General features: G+C 43.7%; 1 protein-coding gene across 2 annotated transcripts in view; it reads right to left on the reverse strand.

The window, feature by feature from the left end:
* Positions 1 to 16,648, reverse strand: part of LOC139648481 (inositol polyphosphate-5-phosphatase A) — a 132,522-nt gene extending 115,874 nt beyond the window's left edge. Inside the window, exon 1 of one of the 2 annotated variants that reach the window (XM_071524618.1) lies at positions 16,193 to 16,648. In XM_071524618.1, the coding sequence (XP_071380719.1) occupies positions 16,193 to 16,270 (78 nt within the window). In that variant the 5' untranslated portion in view covers positions 16,271 to 16,648. Of the gene's footprint in view, positions 1 to 6,117; positions 6,170 to 16,192 lie in introns of those variants that run through there. The other variant, XM_071524619.1, reaches the window with a different exon arrangement.
* Between the last annotated feature and the right edge of the window lie 3,695 nt (positions 16,649 to 20,343).

Here is a 20,343-nt window from a genome sequence, read left to right on the forward strand (position 1 = left end):
GCACACATTCTCTTTTTCAGCAACGCCCTGCTTCACATTCATACAACTACACACCTGGGAGCTGCCCACTATAACCACAGTCCTCAGCTGTTGGCCATTGGGCGCCTCCACTGAAGCAGATGGGGTTGCAGTGCCTTGCTCAAGGGCAACTTGGAGGTATTTGTTGAGAGAGGAGAGAGTTTCTCATTGAATTTCCCCACATTTTCCCAGGAGGTCCAGGGATTCAAATGGGCAAAGTAGATTATGTAGATTAAACATTAGAGTGAGTCTGATTCTGACATAGGCAGGCTTGTGTTGTGATGGCTAAGGCTTTTTTCCAGGTAATAAAAGCCGGAGCTGGGACCAGTGAACAAACAGAGGTCTGCTGCTGAGCCTGGACTCTGACTAGAGACGCTGCTATTCAGGACAGGAGGGGAGAGAGGTCTAGACTCCCATTGCCAATATCTCATACTGGCAATACTGTATCACATAATATTAATGAGAGCATTGTGGACCCGGGGGCTTGTTTCCAAGCCATATGTATCCATGAGCCATGTAGCCACCTGGCTACATTATACAAAAAGCAGACAGGCCCATTATTATGCCGAAACTCGATTATATAACTGGAGATACTGTTTTTTTACTTAGTAAAACTAGAAAATTACATTTACAATCTACATATTAGAGGTTTAGCTGACACTCTCATCTAGGAGAAGAAGCTTAAATTTGCCAACATAACAAGCAAGGGGTGGAAGAGTCAAGGGCACAGCGCCCAGAATAGTGCCTCATACTCCTGTATCCCTCGAATAGGTATTCGTAATAGAGAAGTGCGACATGAAGAAGTAAGAGCCAGGCAATACGTTTCTGTTCGTTTTACAAGGCAGGAACACAAAGCAGATGCCAAAGCTTGTAAACCCTTGGCCTGTTTTGTTCCTGTCAGTTTTATGTTGATTGTACAGTTTTAAATCGCTTAGGTACATTATCGTTTTTCTGCTGCCATACTACTTCCATGGTATAGTAAAGTGTTTCTGCAACCGGAGTGAAGCTCATGAAACTCAACGCACACCTAAGCTGGGCAGCCAGCATACGACTCAAATGTTTTACTCGCGGAATTTTACCGGGTTTCCATCTTTCACACAGACAAAACAAACACCTATAAAAGCTGAGTAATGAGCATTAGCAGGTGGCTTGCTGCACTACTATTATCTTCCTATTCCAGCTAGCCTCTCGCTGGCCAAATTGGATAATAAAAAGCAGTGAAGCGGGCAAGGTAGAAAGGGTACCATCTGCCCAGCCGGTATGTGGACTGGCATCAGAGGGCCGGTCTGTCCCACCGAGCCTGACAGACGGGTGGATACTTGTCTGAGGGCGCGCTGACAAGCCGCAGGCACACGGCCAGGGCAGCCCTTGAGACAAGCGAGTGTGTGTGTGTGTGTGTGTGTGGGTATGTGTGGACGTGCAAAGTGCGACGCCTATTATCTGCTATCTACGATCTGCCCATCCAACCCTGACCACTGAAATCACGGCTTGGCTTTCCTTTTTTCATGTTCTACAAATCCACCTGGCACACAAAGTGTCCGCCGTGAAACAAGCCAGCGACGGACTTCGGCTTATCTGGTCGACGAAGCCCGCTGGACCCGACAGAGGTGCGGCAGAGGTGTGGAAATAAGTATCGCTACTGGAAGAAACCTCCGCAAAAAATGTGTCGTGTGAAGCTATGCGGAAGAATACGGAAACACTTACAGGGTGGAGGAAAGCAAAAACAAAAAAAAAAAAACCCCATCAGAGTCCCTGAGGGAACACAAGGAAGCATAATTCAGACGAGTCAAATCACAACTTAACCCTTGAAACGCCCAAAGCCCGTTTGATTTATTGTCTCCTTTACTGTCTTTCTCGCTGTTTTTGTCACTTGAAGAGGAAATCGGGGTGAGGCTCAATTCTCCGCTGTCCCGCCGCTTCCCAGGCCGGGGGCCACGGGACCTTTCCCCTCCGACGCGCTAATGAAATAAAAAGGATGTCTTAGACAAAGATCCACTTGTGGTCGAGGTCTATATATAGCCGCCGGGGGGGGGGGGAGCGGTGGAAAGACGAGGGAGGGTCTGTATTGTTCGAGCCGTCCGCAGTGGAAACTTTACTGTGTTGGTGCTGGACGACCGAGTGATAACCCGCAGTAAAGGGCAGTGACCAGGGATGATAAGGCAGCGATAGGGACCACACACACACACACACACACACACACACACACACACACACACACACACACACCTCTGTACACATAACGCTGGAAAACTCGTCTTGGCGAAGCCCCAGTGAGTATTTCCATAACAAGGGGGAAACCAGTGGGGAACGGTCAAACACCCATTGACCTCTACACAACACGCATCAGCACAGCTTACAGTCCACACTATGGCTGTATGATTATGGCAAAAATGACAATCACAATTATTTTGCTAAATATTGTTATCAGTTATTTGTCTCGAATGTAGGAAACACCTTTTAGTAGCAGCTAGAATGTCCTGTTTTACTCTTGTTGTGGTCCTTATTTACAAAATTCACATAATAAATACAGTCAAGATTTAATGTTGTCAAGTGTTGTTAACATGTTTGCAAACTACAAAGACCATGATCCATTGCACTTATGACACATTGCATCCGTGCTTCGAGTCGCGGCGTGTCTGTGCCGACACAAACTGAACAGAGAGACAGTTTGAAATGTGGCCTTGATAATGAGATGGAAGTATAATAGTAAAAAATATGAGTTACTGGGCTCGCTAAATGAAATGTCAATAACAATTTGTCAATAACTCAACTTGACGTCAACCCTCTCCACACTGCCAAAGTAAACTGACAACTTATGGGAAACACTGAAATAATTAGGCTACTACTTTATTACTTTGGGACGCAGCTACATATAATATCCCCAAGTTACATGATTATTAATCATGGAAACATAAAATCGCAATATGCTATTATCTATGATTAATTGTGCAGCCCTAGTGCGCGTATTTTTTTTTCTCAGCCACTGGCGATTAACCACATCAACGCCAATCAGATAAAGTAATTTACCTTATGGTGCCAGACAGAGAGGCAGACAGACTTCCACTGTTCAATACTTGTTTCACTGTTGCGTCAGTTTCTGGAGACTGGCAAGTGATCAGGGCTTGGCTGGATTTCTAGATGCTGCATCTCGGAATATTGATCTAATGTTGTTTTATTAAACAAAAACAAGTGTTCAAGGTCAGCGACTGTTGAGTGTTCAGAGAGGAAAATTCTGGGCCTTCATTTTCTCCAGAAGTGAGGCTGAGAGAGTGGGAGGACTAATGACGCAGTAATTAAAGCAGGCGCCAAGCTACAATGCCACAGTAGCTTGATGAGGAGTAACACTCCTGCGCTATTATCTAGCTACACCCCCCCTCCACCCCCCTCAGCAGCTGGCCCGCTATTTGCATCCGAGGGAGGGGAAAACAACATTGGCATTTTGGACGCGGCACGATTGACCAACAATAGCCGCAAAACAAAAAAATCACATACACATACACACACACACACAAACACAACTTGCAGTTTTCCACACTATTCCTCAAGCTTCCTCAAGCATAACGGACGCAAAGTTGAAAATCTTTGAAGTGGCATGTGACATAAAACAGCAGCTATCAAGCTATTTCTGTAGTGATGGAGCCCAGTAGCGAGCGTGTATTAGTTTGAGTGCGTGTGTGTGTGTGTGTGTGTGTGCCTGTGTGTGTATTATGTATTGCTCCATCAGTGTACGTCTTGTCTTGCCTTAAATGGGAAGCAGAGGGTGTCAAACAGTCGAATACTGATGTTCATTGGGAGGGAGTTTTCCATTATGGCTTTGCAAGTTGGTGAAGGAAACCAGACCTGGTAGCGAGAGCGAAGGAACATGCACCTTTGACCAGTGTAACATTGTGACTGACGCACACACACACACACTTTTGAATTCACCAAAAAATATTACATGTTGCCCACTGCTGTGTGCAAATTTCCTCCTGGAAAATAAATGATATCACATCGTCTCGTGTCGCATCGCAACCAAAACATAATCTGATATTTATAAGAGTGGAGAAAACAACATGCAATAATACCATCCAGGTGCTGCGGCCAGAGCAGGAAATCAGAGAGAGACAGACAGAGAGAGAGGCTGGAGGAAAACCATGGTCATAGTACCAGGCCCTGCTTAATGACTTGGCCAGACCAGCTAGTACTTTTTCAGGCCGGGGCCACGGTGGAAAAAAAACAATGGCCTTAACTGGGAAATATTCACGCACCGACTGTACATGGAGCAGAGACAATAAGCACTCTCCATCAAAGGCTTAGGGTTAAATAAACACCCGTCCTGCTGGGAATGTGTGGTTGAGTGTGTATGGGAAACAGATAAAGGGAACGGGGCGAGCGCAGACTCCTCTGTGGGAGAGAAAAGAATCAGAACGAGAGAAGGAGAGAGACAGAAGAAGTGCAACCTGGTGGCAGACAATTTCTGAGGATGCACAAACCGGCTCAGAAATAGAGAAGATGCAAAACAATCCAGAGGGGAGGAAAGGCTGCAACAAGGCTACTGCAAGCCCTGAAGGTCTCTGGGTCTTCCCTATACTTTTCTTTCCATCTGCAGCTCTAGTGAAGGCCTACAGGTAGACAGCTGGCCCACATCAAGACCTTAATGCATCAAGACCTTTAGCCCCCGCTGTCAGAGGGCTAAAAATGCCAAGAATAGTTTTGTGTGTTGAATCAGTTGCTGTTTGTTCATTTAAACTTTGTCCACTTTTACAATGGATCAAGCTTGTAATTCATGAGTAATTGCAACGGTTCAAGTCACAATAACAATGCAACAAATTTAGACATTATTGCTTTTGGTTAACAGGCAGCCATTGTTTTGTTTTGATTGGCTCACACCGGCCAAGTTTGAGAGTTTGAGAGAAGGCAAAGAACAAAGACTGTATAAGGCATTAAGTGTGGCAAGTGTCCTTATTGATTGATATGCCAAAGACAAATTTTCCCGGCATTTGGTGCATGACGGGTGGTAATTTCAAACACTATTACTATCTAATCAGCGACAGATGGGGGGTCAAACTTTCAGATCAATACATTTTAAATTGTAAAGAGAAACGACAGCTCATGTAACATTAACAGAATTTCTTCATAGATTTATTGGACCAGAAAATATTTGCATGAACCCATTTCGAAACAATTTCGGTTTTATAATTTGAAGAAAATCCACAGAAAATTTGACAGAAAATTCAGCAGACCTGTCATTTTCATCCAGTCCAGCATCTAGCCTACCTCATGTTAAAATCCAGTCTGCAACACTATTCCATCCTTTTATCCAGACTGTGAAGACATGTGACGCCTGCAGCCAAGGTACAATTTTATGCTTCCCTTTTTGGCATGAACCCTGCAGCTGCCGGCGATAAGAACCGACTTGGTTTCAATGTGGTGCAGAGCAGGGAGTCGGCCTATCTCGAAGTCCTGCATCAGGGACCCGGGAACATCCTCGGCAAGACAGCGGGAGGAGGTAACAAGTTCGGCTTTCGCGGAGATAAATGAGGTATGCACGCTTTTTGCAATCATTTGGTTTAATATGCCTCTTTTTCGCTCCCCTGCAGGCTCAGCTGCCGAGAGAAAACACAGCGGGACAGAGAAAAAAAAGCATGTGTGCGTATGTGTGCGTGTGACTGTAACAAACACCCTGAGAGGCGTGAAACCGACATCATCACAAGAGGCCGTAGATTTGTGAAGTGCATGTGGGTTCATAGATTTAAAAAAAAACATGAGAGGACAGAGTGGACAGAGAGACTGCTGTTGGTGAGTTAGCTCTTTAGAACACACACTTTGGGTTTACAAGATGAATGTGAGCCAAATTCCTCTGATAAACACCGCTGACGCAAGCTCGAATATAGCACATAAACTATACACAGAATTCCAGTTATAAATACCAACACCGTGATGACACACTGCTCAAAACACACACCTCTCCGACTGTGTACTCTCCAACACAACACACGACTCTCCTAAACCTCCCAAACAGATTCTCGCACACTAGCGTTCTCTCTTTCTCGAAGATGGCCCACGGCTCGACTACAAACGTGTCCTCACGGAAAATCATCCCTAGGGTATCGGCCTTACCAAGTATAGCACATCCCGGCCGTAACACACCCCACATGGTCAGCCTCAACCGGCAAGTCTGAAGGGATGAAAGGCTTTCTGTTTTACCTGCTTAGTGATGGGAAATGGATGTTTACATTCCGAAGCCCAGGCCAGTACGGACTTGTCGACAACATCATTATGGGTATAGAGGGGGGAAAAAAGGTTACAATTCTCGTCATGCATAGACAGAAGTGTTTTACCCAATGGGACGTTGTGCATGTACTATAACTATAGAGATTTTATGGGGCTGCATGGATATATTACTGTAAACAATCCCAGATAAGTTTAGGAGCATATACTGGTGTCACGACACAAAAACCTTGATTTGGAGTATTAATACTGCCTCAAATAGTATGGTTTCAAAGCTGAAATAAAGTAAAGGTTTTGTTTTTTTTGAAAATACAATAATGCACTCGTTATTCAAGCAGACTTTGTTTGTTGTTCTGAAGAGGGTAAATGAAGCTACATTAAGTGTTCCCCCGTGGGACATTCTGCTGTAAGCCATTTCCCAGCATTCCCATGCTAACCAGCGAAACAGCACAGCCATCAGAACGACGCATACGCCTGTCACAACTCATGACTTTCTAGTAAAATTTATGGTGAACCCAACCTCTGTGTAAAACAGTTTTTACAAGATTTTGTGTGCAAATTTGTGGGAGTGCGAATTTAATGGACGCTGAAGACAGTGAAATGTGGTGTCACACACTGCAAAATAAAGTGACTCTCTTGGAAAAACTCTAGTGCTGTTCCTCTAATCAGGATATGGTACTTTCTCAGTAGAAGACTAAACAGTTTAACCCCCTCTGTCATTCTCACTGCCTCTCATTTCAGTGAACGCGAGACACCTGAGGCAAGGAGCTGCACTGCTAGGCAAGACGTGAAAGACGCACAAGCATTCTTTAGTCTTATGCAAGCGAATTCAGACAGGAACGCTTGAGCTGAGCCTAAAAGCACACACGTACGCTCGCACGTAGACGCAGCTCGCATCCTCCGACGCGGTGAATGGCATGACAGCCAGGCGTGTCTGGACACGGGGGCGGCTCGGGAAACGCGCGGTGTGTATTCTGGCCGGAGACGCAGGCAGGGACCTCCTCCGGGGGAACTCCTCTCTGCATGACAACTAGCAGGCAGCGGGAGGAGATGAGAGGGGGCGGCTGCGAACGCCTCGTGGGTCCCAGGCTGCGGGGCTGCAAGCAACATCTACTGCTGCATTACCGCAGCAACCGGAGGCACACTGCGGGTCGGCCGTATCACCACCTTCATCACTGGTTGTGTTTACATGTATGGAACATTGCGTTCTTGACCCGGTTACTCAAGTCACCTGGCTTTGGGTTGATCCCTTGTAAACGTCATAACTGGGTTAGAATAACCTGGTTAAGCACATACTCCGACTATGAGAAACCTGGTTAAAATGCCTGGCTTAATCCAAAATTAAAAACAGATTACTGTGAGACGGAAACATTTTACTCCTTTTTGGTTTCGGACATCTGCACAAACTCAGACTTGCACTGAATTATGGGTAGCCTACCTTTTGATGTCAACAAAAGCATGGCAGCATGCTTCCAATTAAATTACTATCATTATGGGGACAAAACACGTAGACAGGAATATTCTGTTAACTGGCTTATTCATGACAACGGGGGAAACTAAATCAGAGCCAGTGTTTTATTTTACCAAGCCTCTGTCAAATTAAATAATAGACTAAATAACTTGTTTACTAAGCCTCCTGTCTTTTTGCCTTTGACTTTAATGAGCATTGGCAACCAGGGCCAGAGGTGACTGTTAGCTCCTGTACTGCAATTGAGAGAAAATTTCAACCAAAAAATCTGTTCATCGATTTAAAATGTGACCACGCACCGCCACCCGCCCACTGTAGCCGACGTGACTGCACTGACATGTTGGACGTGACAGAAAGCAAGCAGCTTTTTGTTTCCACTTCACGCTTTAATGACTAAGCTTCCGTTGCATCCATTCCATTGTACTACATGGAGATTCACGGGATTGAACCTTCACTCTTGTCTCTTCAGGGAGTCTTATGAATGAGTCCTTGGCCCGAGCAATATCGAGGGGTGGGGGGGGTCCCTCTCTGGCTTTCCCATCCTGGATAATTATGGCTCTTGGAGTGAACCCAAGCTTCCCTTGCTCCATGCTGACACTCCCACCCTTATCCCAGTTCCTTATCTGGGTCCAATGGGGCCCGGCCATTCATTGTGTCGCTCTGCTCTCACATACACTATCAACTCCTCCTGAGCCGGGGTCAATGAACTCTGGAAAAAGTTGGCCGTGTTGGCTCACTGTAAAGTCCCTGTCTCATGTTATATATTACTGAGAGTTGGTTTGTGTGTGTGTCCGGATCCACATGTGTGTGCCTGTGCGTGCGTCATCCCCCTTGAGAGACCCCCACTATAAACTCTCCTGTCTAGTCCAGTGACTGGTTGCTTATTTTGACTGGTAAGATCAACAGATCCGGCCAGCCGGAGGGGACGTTCTCGACACCTCTGTCGGGTTGCTCTGCTCTGTTCCTGGAGCAAGCTGACCTGACTGGGCGCCTGGGAGATGCAGCTCACAAAACTGCCCGACATGGTCTATGTACCAAGAAGAAGATGTGCAAACAGGGATTACTGGGACTAAATGATGGTCAGCCTTCAGGAATTCATTACCAAGTGGTTCACAGCTTGATGGTCATGTTAACACGTAACATAGGGTTGTTCTCCTAAGGGCACTTTTTAACTTGGTGGGGATGAATCAAGGTGTTTACTACCTTGGTTCAGTCGTGGAGGTGAGAGCATCCAAATCAAAATTGGTTGCTGAAACAGCAAGATATCAGATCTCAGGTTGGACTGAGTGAGGTGGCCGCAGGCTGCGTCCAAATGAATCCTGGCAGAATTTGTTTGATGCGAGAAAACATTTGGGCTAAAGAAAGTAAAAAAGCCAAGGGAAATGTGCATTTGATGAAGCTAATGGACCATTACTGACATTCTCTTATTGTCCATCAATATTTACACATTGTAGGCAAACTCCATCCTCAATGACACCTCCCATCCCCTCTGCCCAGTTTCGAGCTACTACCACCTTAAGTGTCAAACAGTCAGGTGGAGGGTCACATTCATGCCTGAAGTCATCAGGCTAATCAATGACCTTCTCCTCCATACTCCCTTGGACCTACATTGGCACTGAGAGACTGCACCAGCAAGACACATGAACTTATTTGCATGTGTGCTCTCTTTCTCTTATGTTTTAACTTGCAACTTTTAACAGTTATAGCACTTGTGTCCAACTGCCCCTTTGGGATAAATACAATTTACTGAATTGAATTGGACGGAGTGGGCAAACAATACTAAATAACTACAGCAACCACGTGTATAATCAATCAGTGACAGTGAATTGGGCATCCTCAATATATAGTAATTCGTATTTGATTTCAGACCTATTCAAAACAAATTATAGTTGAAAAAGCAACCTGCGGCTGAATTCCCACAAACATATGAGTCGCTTTCATTCGCATTGTCTTCCCCAAATGAATTCAACTGAACGGTAACTAGGAGCCGCTCAACATGGCGACTGCAACTTGGCTGGAGATGGAAGTGGTGACGTCAAGGGAAAGCAAAGTATTACTAGTGTACCTTACCTAATCATTTCGTAAGACGTTCTGTAGAAGTGGATTTGTTGATTGACAGCCAGCGATAGGCTGTAACAAGTCAGCGAGTCAGTCATGCATTCCACCATGAGAGTGGCTGACAGAGCAGGAACACACCAGAGAGCACAGGGTGACACGGACAGAGGGGAATATCTCTCATATAGAGAAATAGCAGACGACAGGAAAAAAGTTATATCTACTTCTTCTCCGAAAGGGCCCGGCAGTATTCACCCGCAGCGACAGGCTACTGGATGAATCAGCCGGTGAGCTCTTAGGGGTGGGAGGCAAGATCAGATTGGACTATTCGCGCAACATTCTTGTTTTGTTGTTACTGCCATAGCTCCAAAGAAGTCTTGTTTCAAAGTGAAGGTCTTGGCATGATATCAACTTCTAATCCATTTACAGGAATTCCTATTCTATGAGATACAGATGCCTACAGTTTATTTAATTAAGATACTATGCCATTGCCGTATAACTAAAATCTACACAACTTCACATATTATATACACACTGATTCAACAAATCATCCAGTGTCTTTAAGCTACTAAAAAAAAATCACATTGAGCCTCATGATGTCATGAGCTTTGCCTGAAGAATCAATATTTAACTAAATATAATCCATCAAAGATGCCACTGTTGGATACTACAGATGTCTGTGGAATAATGAGGGCTCTGGCAACACACTACTGTATGTTCAATATTCTGGCTTTTTAGATGCCTGCTGGTAGCAACTTCATCTCTCTCCAACATCTCTTCCCTTTGAAATTCTAATTCCGTGTTATGAGAGGCTGGAGGAGGGCAGAGCAGGGAGAACACCAAAATAGCATCATCTGATCTTTCTTTCATAAACTTTTCCACTCCTGCAGCAATATACTGGAACCGGCTTTGGCAGAGGAGAAACTGCGAGATCGGGCTGTCAGATGAAGTCTTTAGTCACGGTCCGCCATTGAGCTTCTCCTCATAAAGCCTGAGTGATAAAACGGGAGCAAACACAGAAAACTGGACAGCAACTAATGACTTAATATTAAGCAGGGAGCCATTCTCAAATATCTTGTTAGCTGTGCTCTTTGCTCCCTCTCATCAACACAGTCTCACCTCTGTGATCACACACTTCAGCTTCATAAATCAAAATTTGTTCAGAGTCAAAAAATAACAGCATAAAAACCAATACACCACTACTACTGCCCTTGCTATAAATACACACCACAAGCTACTCGATTACATTATTCACTTAGGGAATTCACTAACATCAGCCATGTGACTAAGGCCTAAATATACAGTTTCCAAGGTCTGTGTTGGCTGTGATAACATTCTCACATACAATTCTCCACCACCATGCTCCTCACTGCTTATGAGATGCAGAGGACCAACATGACAATCTTCACAACTACACACACGCTGAGTTATAATAAAGTCATTGAGGACAGGATATAGGGAGCAGTGTATGCATAGTGACCAGGTTTGAGGACACAGTCAAGGGGTATTTTTTCCTGCTCCGTTCTATCTTTAGTAGTGTAAATATGCCGGCTCGCTGGGGTCCGGATCCATTTGTAATGAGACAGGCTGTGATAGCCTGAGCTAATGAGCTGTCAGGGGACGAGAGAGAGGAAGAGAGAGAAAGAGAGAGACAGATAGGATGGAAGGTAGGTCGGCAGACAGGCAGGGTGCCAGTGTTAGGTACCCAACCTGTGAGAGGGCTATTCATAGTATTCCATTGCATCATCATGCAGCCATCTTGGGTTGGCAAACAAAAGGTGTTTGTAATCAAAAGCCGAGTGGTTGTAATCAAATGAAAACCACAGCCAATGACCAGTGTTTATTGCAATGAGCCACACTGGAGAAGAATGTAGGTAGCATCATAAGAATAGTATGTATAGGTGTGTACCCACAGAGCCTTCAAAGGTATCATGGACAATATCAACACATAAGCTCACAACCTCAGGAATTAAGGCTAGCTAGTGAGTTAACATCTGCCTTGTCAGATTTTAATAATTTGGCTTAATTCCTCTGAGCTTTCCACTGAAAAATCTCTAAGAGTCATGATAAGCTCTCTCTGTCATTATCAGTGAGCTGCAGTGTGTTACCACCACCATAGTCAAATAGATTACACAGTGCATTAGGACACATAGGGTGCGATCACACCTGCAGTTTGTTTTCTTTGGTCCAAACCATAATGGGAGAGTTTACTTTGTTGCATTTTTGTGTTTGGTCCATTTAGGTTCACAATGCCCAATTACAAGTGAGCCAAACAAAAGTCACATTGACTCACAAGTAGCTGGTTTATTGGACAGAGTTTTGGTAGCCTGTCATTAGAGATTTTGGTGGTGGGAAGAGTTCATTCATTCTGTTATGCAAGGCTTTCTAAGCATGAAGAATTGCAGGCTATATGCTGTCAACATCTGTCTCCTTATACCCATAAATCTTTGCATTTTGGGGTGATTTGCTGTAGCTGGTTATTTGTTGATGGATTAGCCTACGTTCTCACTCAAACTACACCACAGTTCTCTTGGAAGGGGACCAAGACACATTTCCAGGCGTGTCGGTGCGGTTATTTGGTGCCACCCGAGTTCAAATGGCATTGTTCTCACCTGCTCAAACAAACCAAACTAAAAGTGAACGCTCCAGAGTTTCAATAAACTGCTCCAAACATGCTTGGTGTGAACATGCCCACGGATTGGCATGAGGTTCTAAAAACATGTGATGGGCAGACTAAATGCTATAGACCATATTAATGACTCTGCTTAATCGATATGGAAGGGAATGGAAAGTTATAGTTATTAGTAACGCCCAACTCTAAATGCTTTACAGAAGCAGAGAAAAGGATATGCACTCCATCCTTGTCTAGAGTCCAACAAACTGTGACAGATAACTCCTGTAATGACACTACTCCAGCTTAAACTCTTTACATTCCCAAGTTTATCATACACTACTATGATTTGCCTTTTGATGGGTTTGTATGGTACTACGGTAGCTTTTTGTCTTACAGGCATATCTTGATGGTCAATTGCCTTGAACTTGATGGTCTGTTTAATCAACTTCTCCTTAAATAAATGAACGTTGTTGTTTTGAAGAGGCTAACTAATGGAAAAGCAAATGGAGCAAAAAGACAATATAGCCCCCAGCTGGAGGAGTTAGTTTACCTAACACTTTTAGCTAGCCAGTCCTAAGTCCTAAGACTGGAGACAGCAGTGTTTGCCATCAAAATTAGACTTAGGATCAACATTTGAAACTGTCTCGAGTTTGAGGATAAATGTTTGTCTTTACCTTTAGATAATGTTCAAATGATAAATGTTTGCCTTTTGGATCCAGAGAATATTCAGATGAACTTAAAGCGACACAATGAGGCTGACCGGTAGTAGAGCAGCTGTTTCAAGTAACATCTAGACTTGACACATCTGTTTTTACTGAGGCTACATGACTGTGTTCGATCAAAAGCAACATAGTTAATTAAGGATGATTTGCCATAGCAGTGTGAGGGGAAGACCCATAAGAATACAGGCTACTGTTAGAAGCGCAGCAAAAAGGCAAGCTGGGACATCTGACCACAGGGCAGAGTCTTACAACAACGGCTCTGTGTGGCTCTATAGTTTTAGCATGGCACTAACACTGCCAGGGCTAGGGGTTCTATTCTGGGCCACCCATGCTAAAAATATACGCACATATATAGTTTCAAATGTCGATGTATATATTTTTTACATATATGTGTGTGTGTACTGACGGTGCTGTAAGGCACTTTCAATTTTATTCAATCCACTAAATGGCATGTGTTATGTTAGGATTTTGAGCCTCTGTGCATCTAATTATGATGGCAAACACTGCTGTCTCCAGTCCTAAAAATGTGCGTCAACTGTTAACCATTATTTGCTGTTTGTGAAAGTCTCACACACTTACTTTTGTATTTGTTCAGACTTAGGACTGGCTAGCTAAAAGTGTTAGGTAAACTAACCCCTCCAGCTGGGGGCTATATTGTGTTTTTGCTCCATTTGCTTTTCCATTAGTTAGCCTCTTCAAAACAACAACGTTCATTTATTTAAGGAGAAGTTGAGTAAACAGACCTTCAAGCTCAAGGCAATTGACCAAGATGTGCCTGTAAGACAAAAAAACACCGTAGTACCATACAAACCCATTGAAAACAAAAATGTTTACAGTTGGTAACACGTTAGATTTCCTGTGTTTTAGTGCTTTGTCGCTACATGTAATGGTTGTTGCATCAGACTTTTACTTTTCTCTTATAGTCATGTATTTATTATAGATAATACAGTACTTGAATTAGAACTGCGTTGGAGTATTGAACTGAACTCAGATGAATTGAACTTAATGCCTGTGTGTTCTTCTGGAGGACACAAGGCAGTGTGGGTGTCATTTTAGCCAACAACGCCTGAGGGTTTGAGCTCCCAGAGGCACGATGGCCTATGACCAATATCAGCTGATCGTCACGCTATTGATCAGTCATCGACATTTGCTCACAATGGTTTTCACCCTGTTCATTTTAGTCTGCAAAACCTAGCCTTTCCTGCGACACCTTCACTCAGCGAGGGAAATTGTGGTATAACATTTTCCGTTAAACGCCTAATCCACAATTGCAGCATGGCACTCCTTGTTCAAACTCCCCACTACTAGTTTTGTTTAGAACGTGGCACAACACATTACAGCTACACATTTATATACACGTGAAGCCTGTGAAGGGTTTGCTTACATTTGTAATAGTTGTAAACATTGGTGTTTGCAGCCATGTAATTTGAGTTGCACTTGGCAAAGGAACGTTCCAAAAAGCATATTTTCCAGTCAAACTCTTTGACATCACATGCGAACATACCCAAACTTTAGACGGACAAATAGATTCCATATTGTATCTTTAGCCAGGCTCTAGCTATGCAACCATCAGACAGGATCTTGTGATCTCCTACAACAGACCTAATTGTGGAAACAGCAGTAAGAGCAGTCTACAAAGACTTCATTCAACTCCAATATGCATCATATGGGGTGCCGACATACTGAAGGCCATAGATAGCCTCGTATATGAGCGGCACACCCACTCGTAAAAGGATATACGCTACGATGTGCATTTTGGCTCAGCGTGTCAGAAGTCTGGTGGAGAAATAATCCACGAGACACCCAAAGCTCAGCAGTTGTGACAGGCAGGCTATTTATAGGCTCACTCCAGTGAGGGAGAAAGCTCTCCGCTCATGTTTGGGACCAGCAGTTCACACGGTTGAAGGAAGAGAAAGAAGAGGGAGACACTCTCTCGCTATTGACACAACACTGAAAGTGACACAAAGTGTTTGAACTTGGAGTGTTTAATCATAACAGTCAGACCTGCCACCATAATTTGGTGCCATTAGCTACTGGAGTACAGCCTAACATAGCAACACGGAAAAGTCTGGCAAATACACGATATCAGGCATAGATATCATTCAACAGCCTCGACAGACACACCTTAAGAGGCCTGATACACCTTCAGTCATAGAACATGGTTTCACTTTCTTCAGACTAGCCAGCATGTGGTTTCCTTTAGGATGCGTTTTTGAAAGATGCTTCTTCTCATAATGATGCACAGAGGATGCTGGTGTGTCTAGAAACATAGTGTAGCCAACATAACAGTTCAGCATCATGGGCCCCATTCATTCTACTCTCTATTCACTATATAGCAAATACGCATTCAGTAAGACACTGTAAGGCAGCCCTAACTGGAAGGAGATGAGGAAACACCAGCACTGTATGTTGTAAAAACTTTTGATAAGTCATAAGAGGCATAACTGGCCTTCTTATCAATCATGATCTCCAGTGATGCAGTAGTGAAGAAACAAAAGGTAAACCATGACCTTCTGTGGGTGATCATCATGGAAGAACCACCACCAATATCAGCAAAAACGGATAATGCTTTTGAGTCTCATATAGTTTACATTAGTGCTATCATATATACACCATTAGTTTAGTTGAAAAATTAATGTCAGACTGAAAAGGCGGGCATGCTGAGTAAAGGTTGTTTTACCCTCCACTACATCCCTCATTATCTAGAGTTAGGATTAGGGTTTGATCATCTATAGGAAATAACCATCATGTTGGCCATGGCAGTACAGCAAAAATACATTGTGACGGATAAATACTTGCATCTTAAATTTGCTATTTATACGAAACGAGCAGAGGAGGTGGGACAAAAAAACATACCCATATACATACATTACCCCATATGTCTTTCTGGTTATGAGAGGCCCATGCTATGTGATCATGCGTGAAACAGTAACGTTATAGGTGCTTCTGTATGCGACTTGACACACACACACACGAGTCGTGACCAGCTGAGACTGTAAGACAACGTGAAAACGGGCTAACGCGGCACAAGCACAACAACACGGACAACACTGGTCTCTGCAGAGAAAACACTGTCAGACGGCGTTTATCAACATAGTAACTCACATCCTCAAACAGGGATCCAACGTTGGCTGTCACCAGCAGTATTCCTGTGCCTTGTGCTGCTGTCAGCTTCCCTGCCATAATTCTCTCTCGCAGGTGGGTCGGGGACTGTATAGCGGACTTTGAATGTAAGAATAAGGAAAAAAAGAAACAAACAAAAGCCGGTGAATGTTTCACGAAGCTGGTTAAAACACTGGAAATTTGCTACTGCAGCCGGGGTTGAGACGGCTCGGCTGGAGCATATTAGCAGTGGCCGTGCATCTACTAGGAGTTGCTTTGCAGAAGAAGCTCCGTTGGCGGCGGCGGTTGGCGGTTGCTGTGCTACTTTTTCACGTTTAGAGCCATCGTAAAAGTTTCCGTTTTAATCCACGGCGAGTGCTTGAGGGCTCTGGTTCATTTCAGCGACGAGTGATTCCCTGGCTTTTTGCAGTGTAAAAGTCTCCCTCCTACAGCAGGACTCTACCAGGACCATTGCCTTGACTGTTTGGAGAGGATAGGCTGGAGTTCTTCACTGTCCTGACGTCACCGTGCCAATGGAAACACGGGGCTCTCTTAAAGGGCCAGCGCACAGTAAACACAGCCGCTCGTTTTCTTAGGTCACGGGGTCCATTATCGGACACAGGTTTGGCTCAGGGCGACATTTCATCCTTTCCGATAAGTCCATCAGTTTTATCAGTATAACCACAAAGATGCCATTGATTAATAACGTCATAGATGTTTTAAAAGTATGTATCTGTCTTTTGTTTATGTAACCTGTTCAAGTGATGGATGATGGCGCATAAATCTGAAATGAAACCCCTCAGGTCACATTCACATCAGCATTTGTGATCCATCAATAAAAGGTAATATCCCATGCATTTCAATGAGACCTATGCGTTGACGGATGATCAAAAAACTTGAAACTAGTTGAACTGTTGACAGAACATGTCCCATGGGAACGGCATCAATTTTCGGACGAAAAGAGTTGACCCAAGTTATCTTAACCAGCTGTTTTCTATGCCATTTGTAACTGAATGGGAGTGAATGAGTCCGAGAGGTATAGCAAAACTGATTAAAAAATATCTTTGATCGTGGCGCATGCATGTAAAAATTGTCAATTAACATTAAAAAAAAAAAATTAACTCAAATCATGCTGGAATTGTCCTTTAAAGGATAAGGCTGGTGTTTTTAATGCATTGCTTACGTCAACAAATCCTATGAAAATAAAAAAAATCAGCAATGATTTTGTTTTGCCAAGAAGTCTCGTCCATGTAGCCGGTGCCCAATGAAGCCATGTCCCAGCAGCCATAGAACTGCATTGTATTAAAAAAGCTATTAAAAACATGTCAAAGAGCCATGCCGTTGCTCTGGCAGCATATTTTTTTCCATCCCAGGAAAGTAGTTCCGTAGCACCGAAAATAGTCCCCGGCATAATGAAGAATTTGTTCCCATTTGAATTTGATTTGGTAATAACAACAACAGCCTGACTTTTCGTGGTAACAGTAAGCGATTTTTAAAATGTAAACTATGTCTTTGTGAGCTTTATTTCAAGGTTTTTAGCTTACAATTGGAGCCAATGACTTCCGGGTTGACGGCTAAAAACGGCACATGGGAAGTCAGAAAGTAACGGGAGTAGAGCAAACGCTTTGTTGATTTTGTTATTTTCATAAGATTTGTTGACGGTAAGCAATGCATTAAAAAACAGCAGCCTTATCCTTTAAGGCCTGGTACATACGCAAGGCGAGCATACACTACTGGCTGGTTCAGGCATAATTGGGCCTAAATGACTGGGTTGTCCTGAGAAACATGAATGCCAAGGTGTCAGATGGAACTTGTGCATTCATACAGAATTCAGGCATGTCTAGCCTCACAGAAAGCATGAGTTGTAATGCAAGTTTGCAACATATGCAAGCTCTCTGCTTACACACACATCAACCAGCTTCCTTGAGCCTGTCTGAGTTTATAAACCGCTAATCCACAAGAGGGAAACAATGGCAGTAGTCTGGAGAGTGTGAACCTGAGGGGGGAATTTAAAAATGGCTACTTTCGAGGAACATCTACTTTTAAACATTCTCAATCGCTGCTAAAAGAAAAGCTGAAAAGAAGATGGTACATGCATTCTATAAATATGGTCAGGATATATATGACCCATGTGGAACTTAGATGAAGAGGGGCATTTCCAGTATTCTCAGATGTCAGCATCAAAATTTAAGGGGCTTAACGTAATAGTAGCTATATCTGGACACCCATGGCTAAATATGAACACTTGTTCTTTGATATGAAATTTCATATTTAGCTTCTCAAATATGTATGATGTTGTGCCACTTGCCTTGTGGCAGGAAACTCTTGGAAAAACTGACACTAAAAAGACTGAGTGTGTGTCCAGATTTGGCCATGGGAGTCCGGTCTACATAATGCCTGCTATTGTTTTGGTCTTTTCCAGACACCGCTTCCCCTTTCTTTCATAACTATTTGTTGCCAAGATATTGCTCATCCAGCGTTAGCTTAGGCGGGTGCGCCTGTACAACTTCAGTAAGCAGGGATCAAATTTGCTTTGCACTCAGAAATATGTGTATATAGTTACAAGAATTGGGGGGGTGGGAGTGTTATAGCCAGGTCCATTAATATTCTCAAACAAGTTATTTCAATACAAGACGAAGGCAGAGCACCAAAAACACAACTGCTTCATTTTCCTTAACATTGCGAGGTCAAACACTGTGTTGCTGTCTGGTGAGATTTCATCCTTTCCGATAAACAGTTTTATTAGTAGAAACACAAATAAACCACTGAGCATTTTCATAGTTCTGAACACACATATCTATTATTTGTGTATGTACCCTTCGTGTGATGGGTGATTACCAACCAAAGATACTACCAACCATTTCCAACCAAAGTTTAACCCCTAAGTGCATTATTTGTCAAACAGCCACTCCCGGCTGCAGATAAGAGGCTGCTGTTATTGTTTTGGCCTTTTCCTGCAATCAAATCCCCTTTCTCCTCCAGCCATGTGTTTACAGGATGAGGCAGCTGGTCTAGAGCCTCACCCTGAAGAGGTTCAACAAGTTAATGCTGCGTCTTTTCTTCTCATCACGATTAACATGCGAAACAAATGGATGCCCGAATTATTCAATTTTAGCGTTAGCTTTTGAAAACACAAATATCTGGCAGAAAAAAAAGTGTGATTTACTGCATCATCCACAGATCACGATGTGTAAATTGCAGAGGTGGTTTTCACGCAGCATGCGGCGATCTCCGCTGATGGTTTTGAGGAGGCTGGGCAGGCCATAAATAGACCACTCAAGTCAAAAGGCAGTTAGAGGTCAACGGGTCAGAGCAGGTATAGGACATACTGGAGAACAGCTGCAGTTGACTCCTGTTCCCAAGAGGACAGATAAGGTAATCAGATCAGAATCAGAGTCAAAATCACAAGAACAACAGATGCAACTTCTCTTGGTGGGATTGAAGCAGGAGAATGGGGTCACACTCAATAACAAGGATATTTTAGCAATAATTCACTTTACGATGGACAAAACGTTTTTGGCCGTACTTCATCAGTCTGCTTCTAAATTATATTCCAATTGTAATAACCTAAATTAAACTTGCTGTCGAGTGTGACCCCATTCTTTTGAATTCCGAGTGACCCCCCCCCCATAAACTGCGTAGCACTGAAACAGACACACATCAATAGTACATAGAGAGTGGACCGCTCATATCACTCTATAAATATATATTCAGTGCGTTCAGGCAGCTATGGTGAGTGTCCAGCAGTGCAGAGATAACAAGGGGCAATCCCCAAATGGCTGGAGGATAGCACACGGAGCTATTATATTAACAGCATCAGTGTGTGTGTTGGGGGGTGGGGTGTGTGTGTGTGTGTGTGTGTGTGTGTGTGTGTGGGGGGGGGGGGGGGGGGGGGGGGTATGGTCATGACTCACCGAGAGTCTTTGAAGAGAGCTGAGAGATTATCGCCAAAACGAGTTATTCAGAGTGCTCACAGCTGTGTCTGGCATGAGAGAGTGTGTGTGTGTCTCTCATGTGAGTGTGTGTGTGTGTGTGTGTGTGTGTGTGCGGGGAGGAAGTGTGTATTTGTAACATGCGCCTCCATGTGTCTCTCTGTCTGTTTGTGTATGTGTGTGTGTTGATCTTTCTGTTTATTTATTTTTGTACTTCTGTGT

Source organism: Centroberyx affinis, unplaced genomic scaffold (genome assembly GCF_046629955.1).
Source record: "Centroberyx affinis isolate AG114_WGS23_722 - 3 ecotype Tasmania unplaced genomic scaffold, CSIRO-AGI_Caff_v1 ptg001209l_1, whole genome shotgun sequence".
In the NCBI taxonomy this organism is placed as follows: Eukaryota; Metazoa; Chordata; class Actinopteri; order Beryciformes; family Berycidae; genus Centroberyx; species Centroberyx affinis.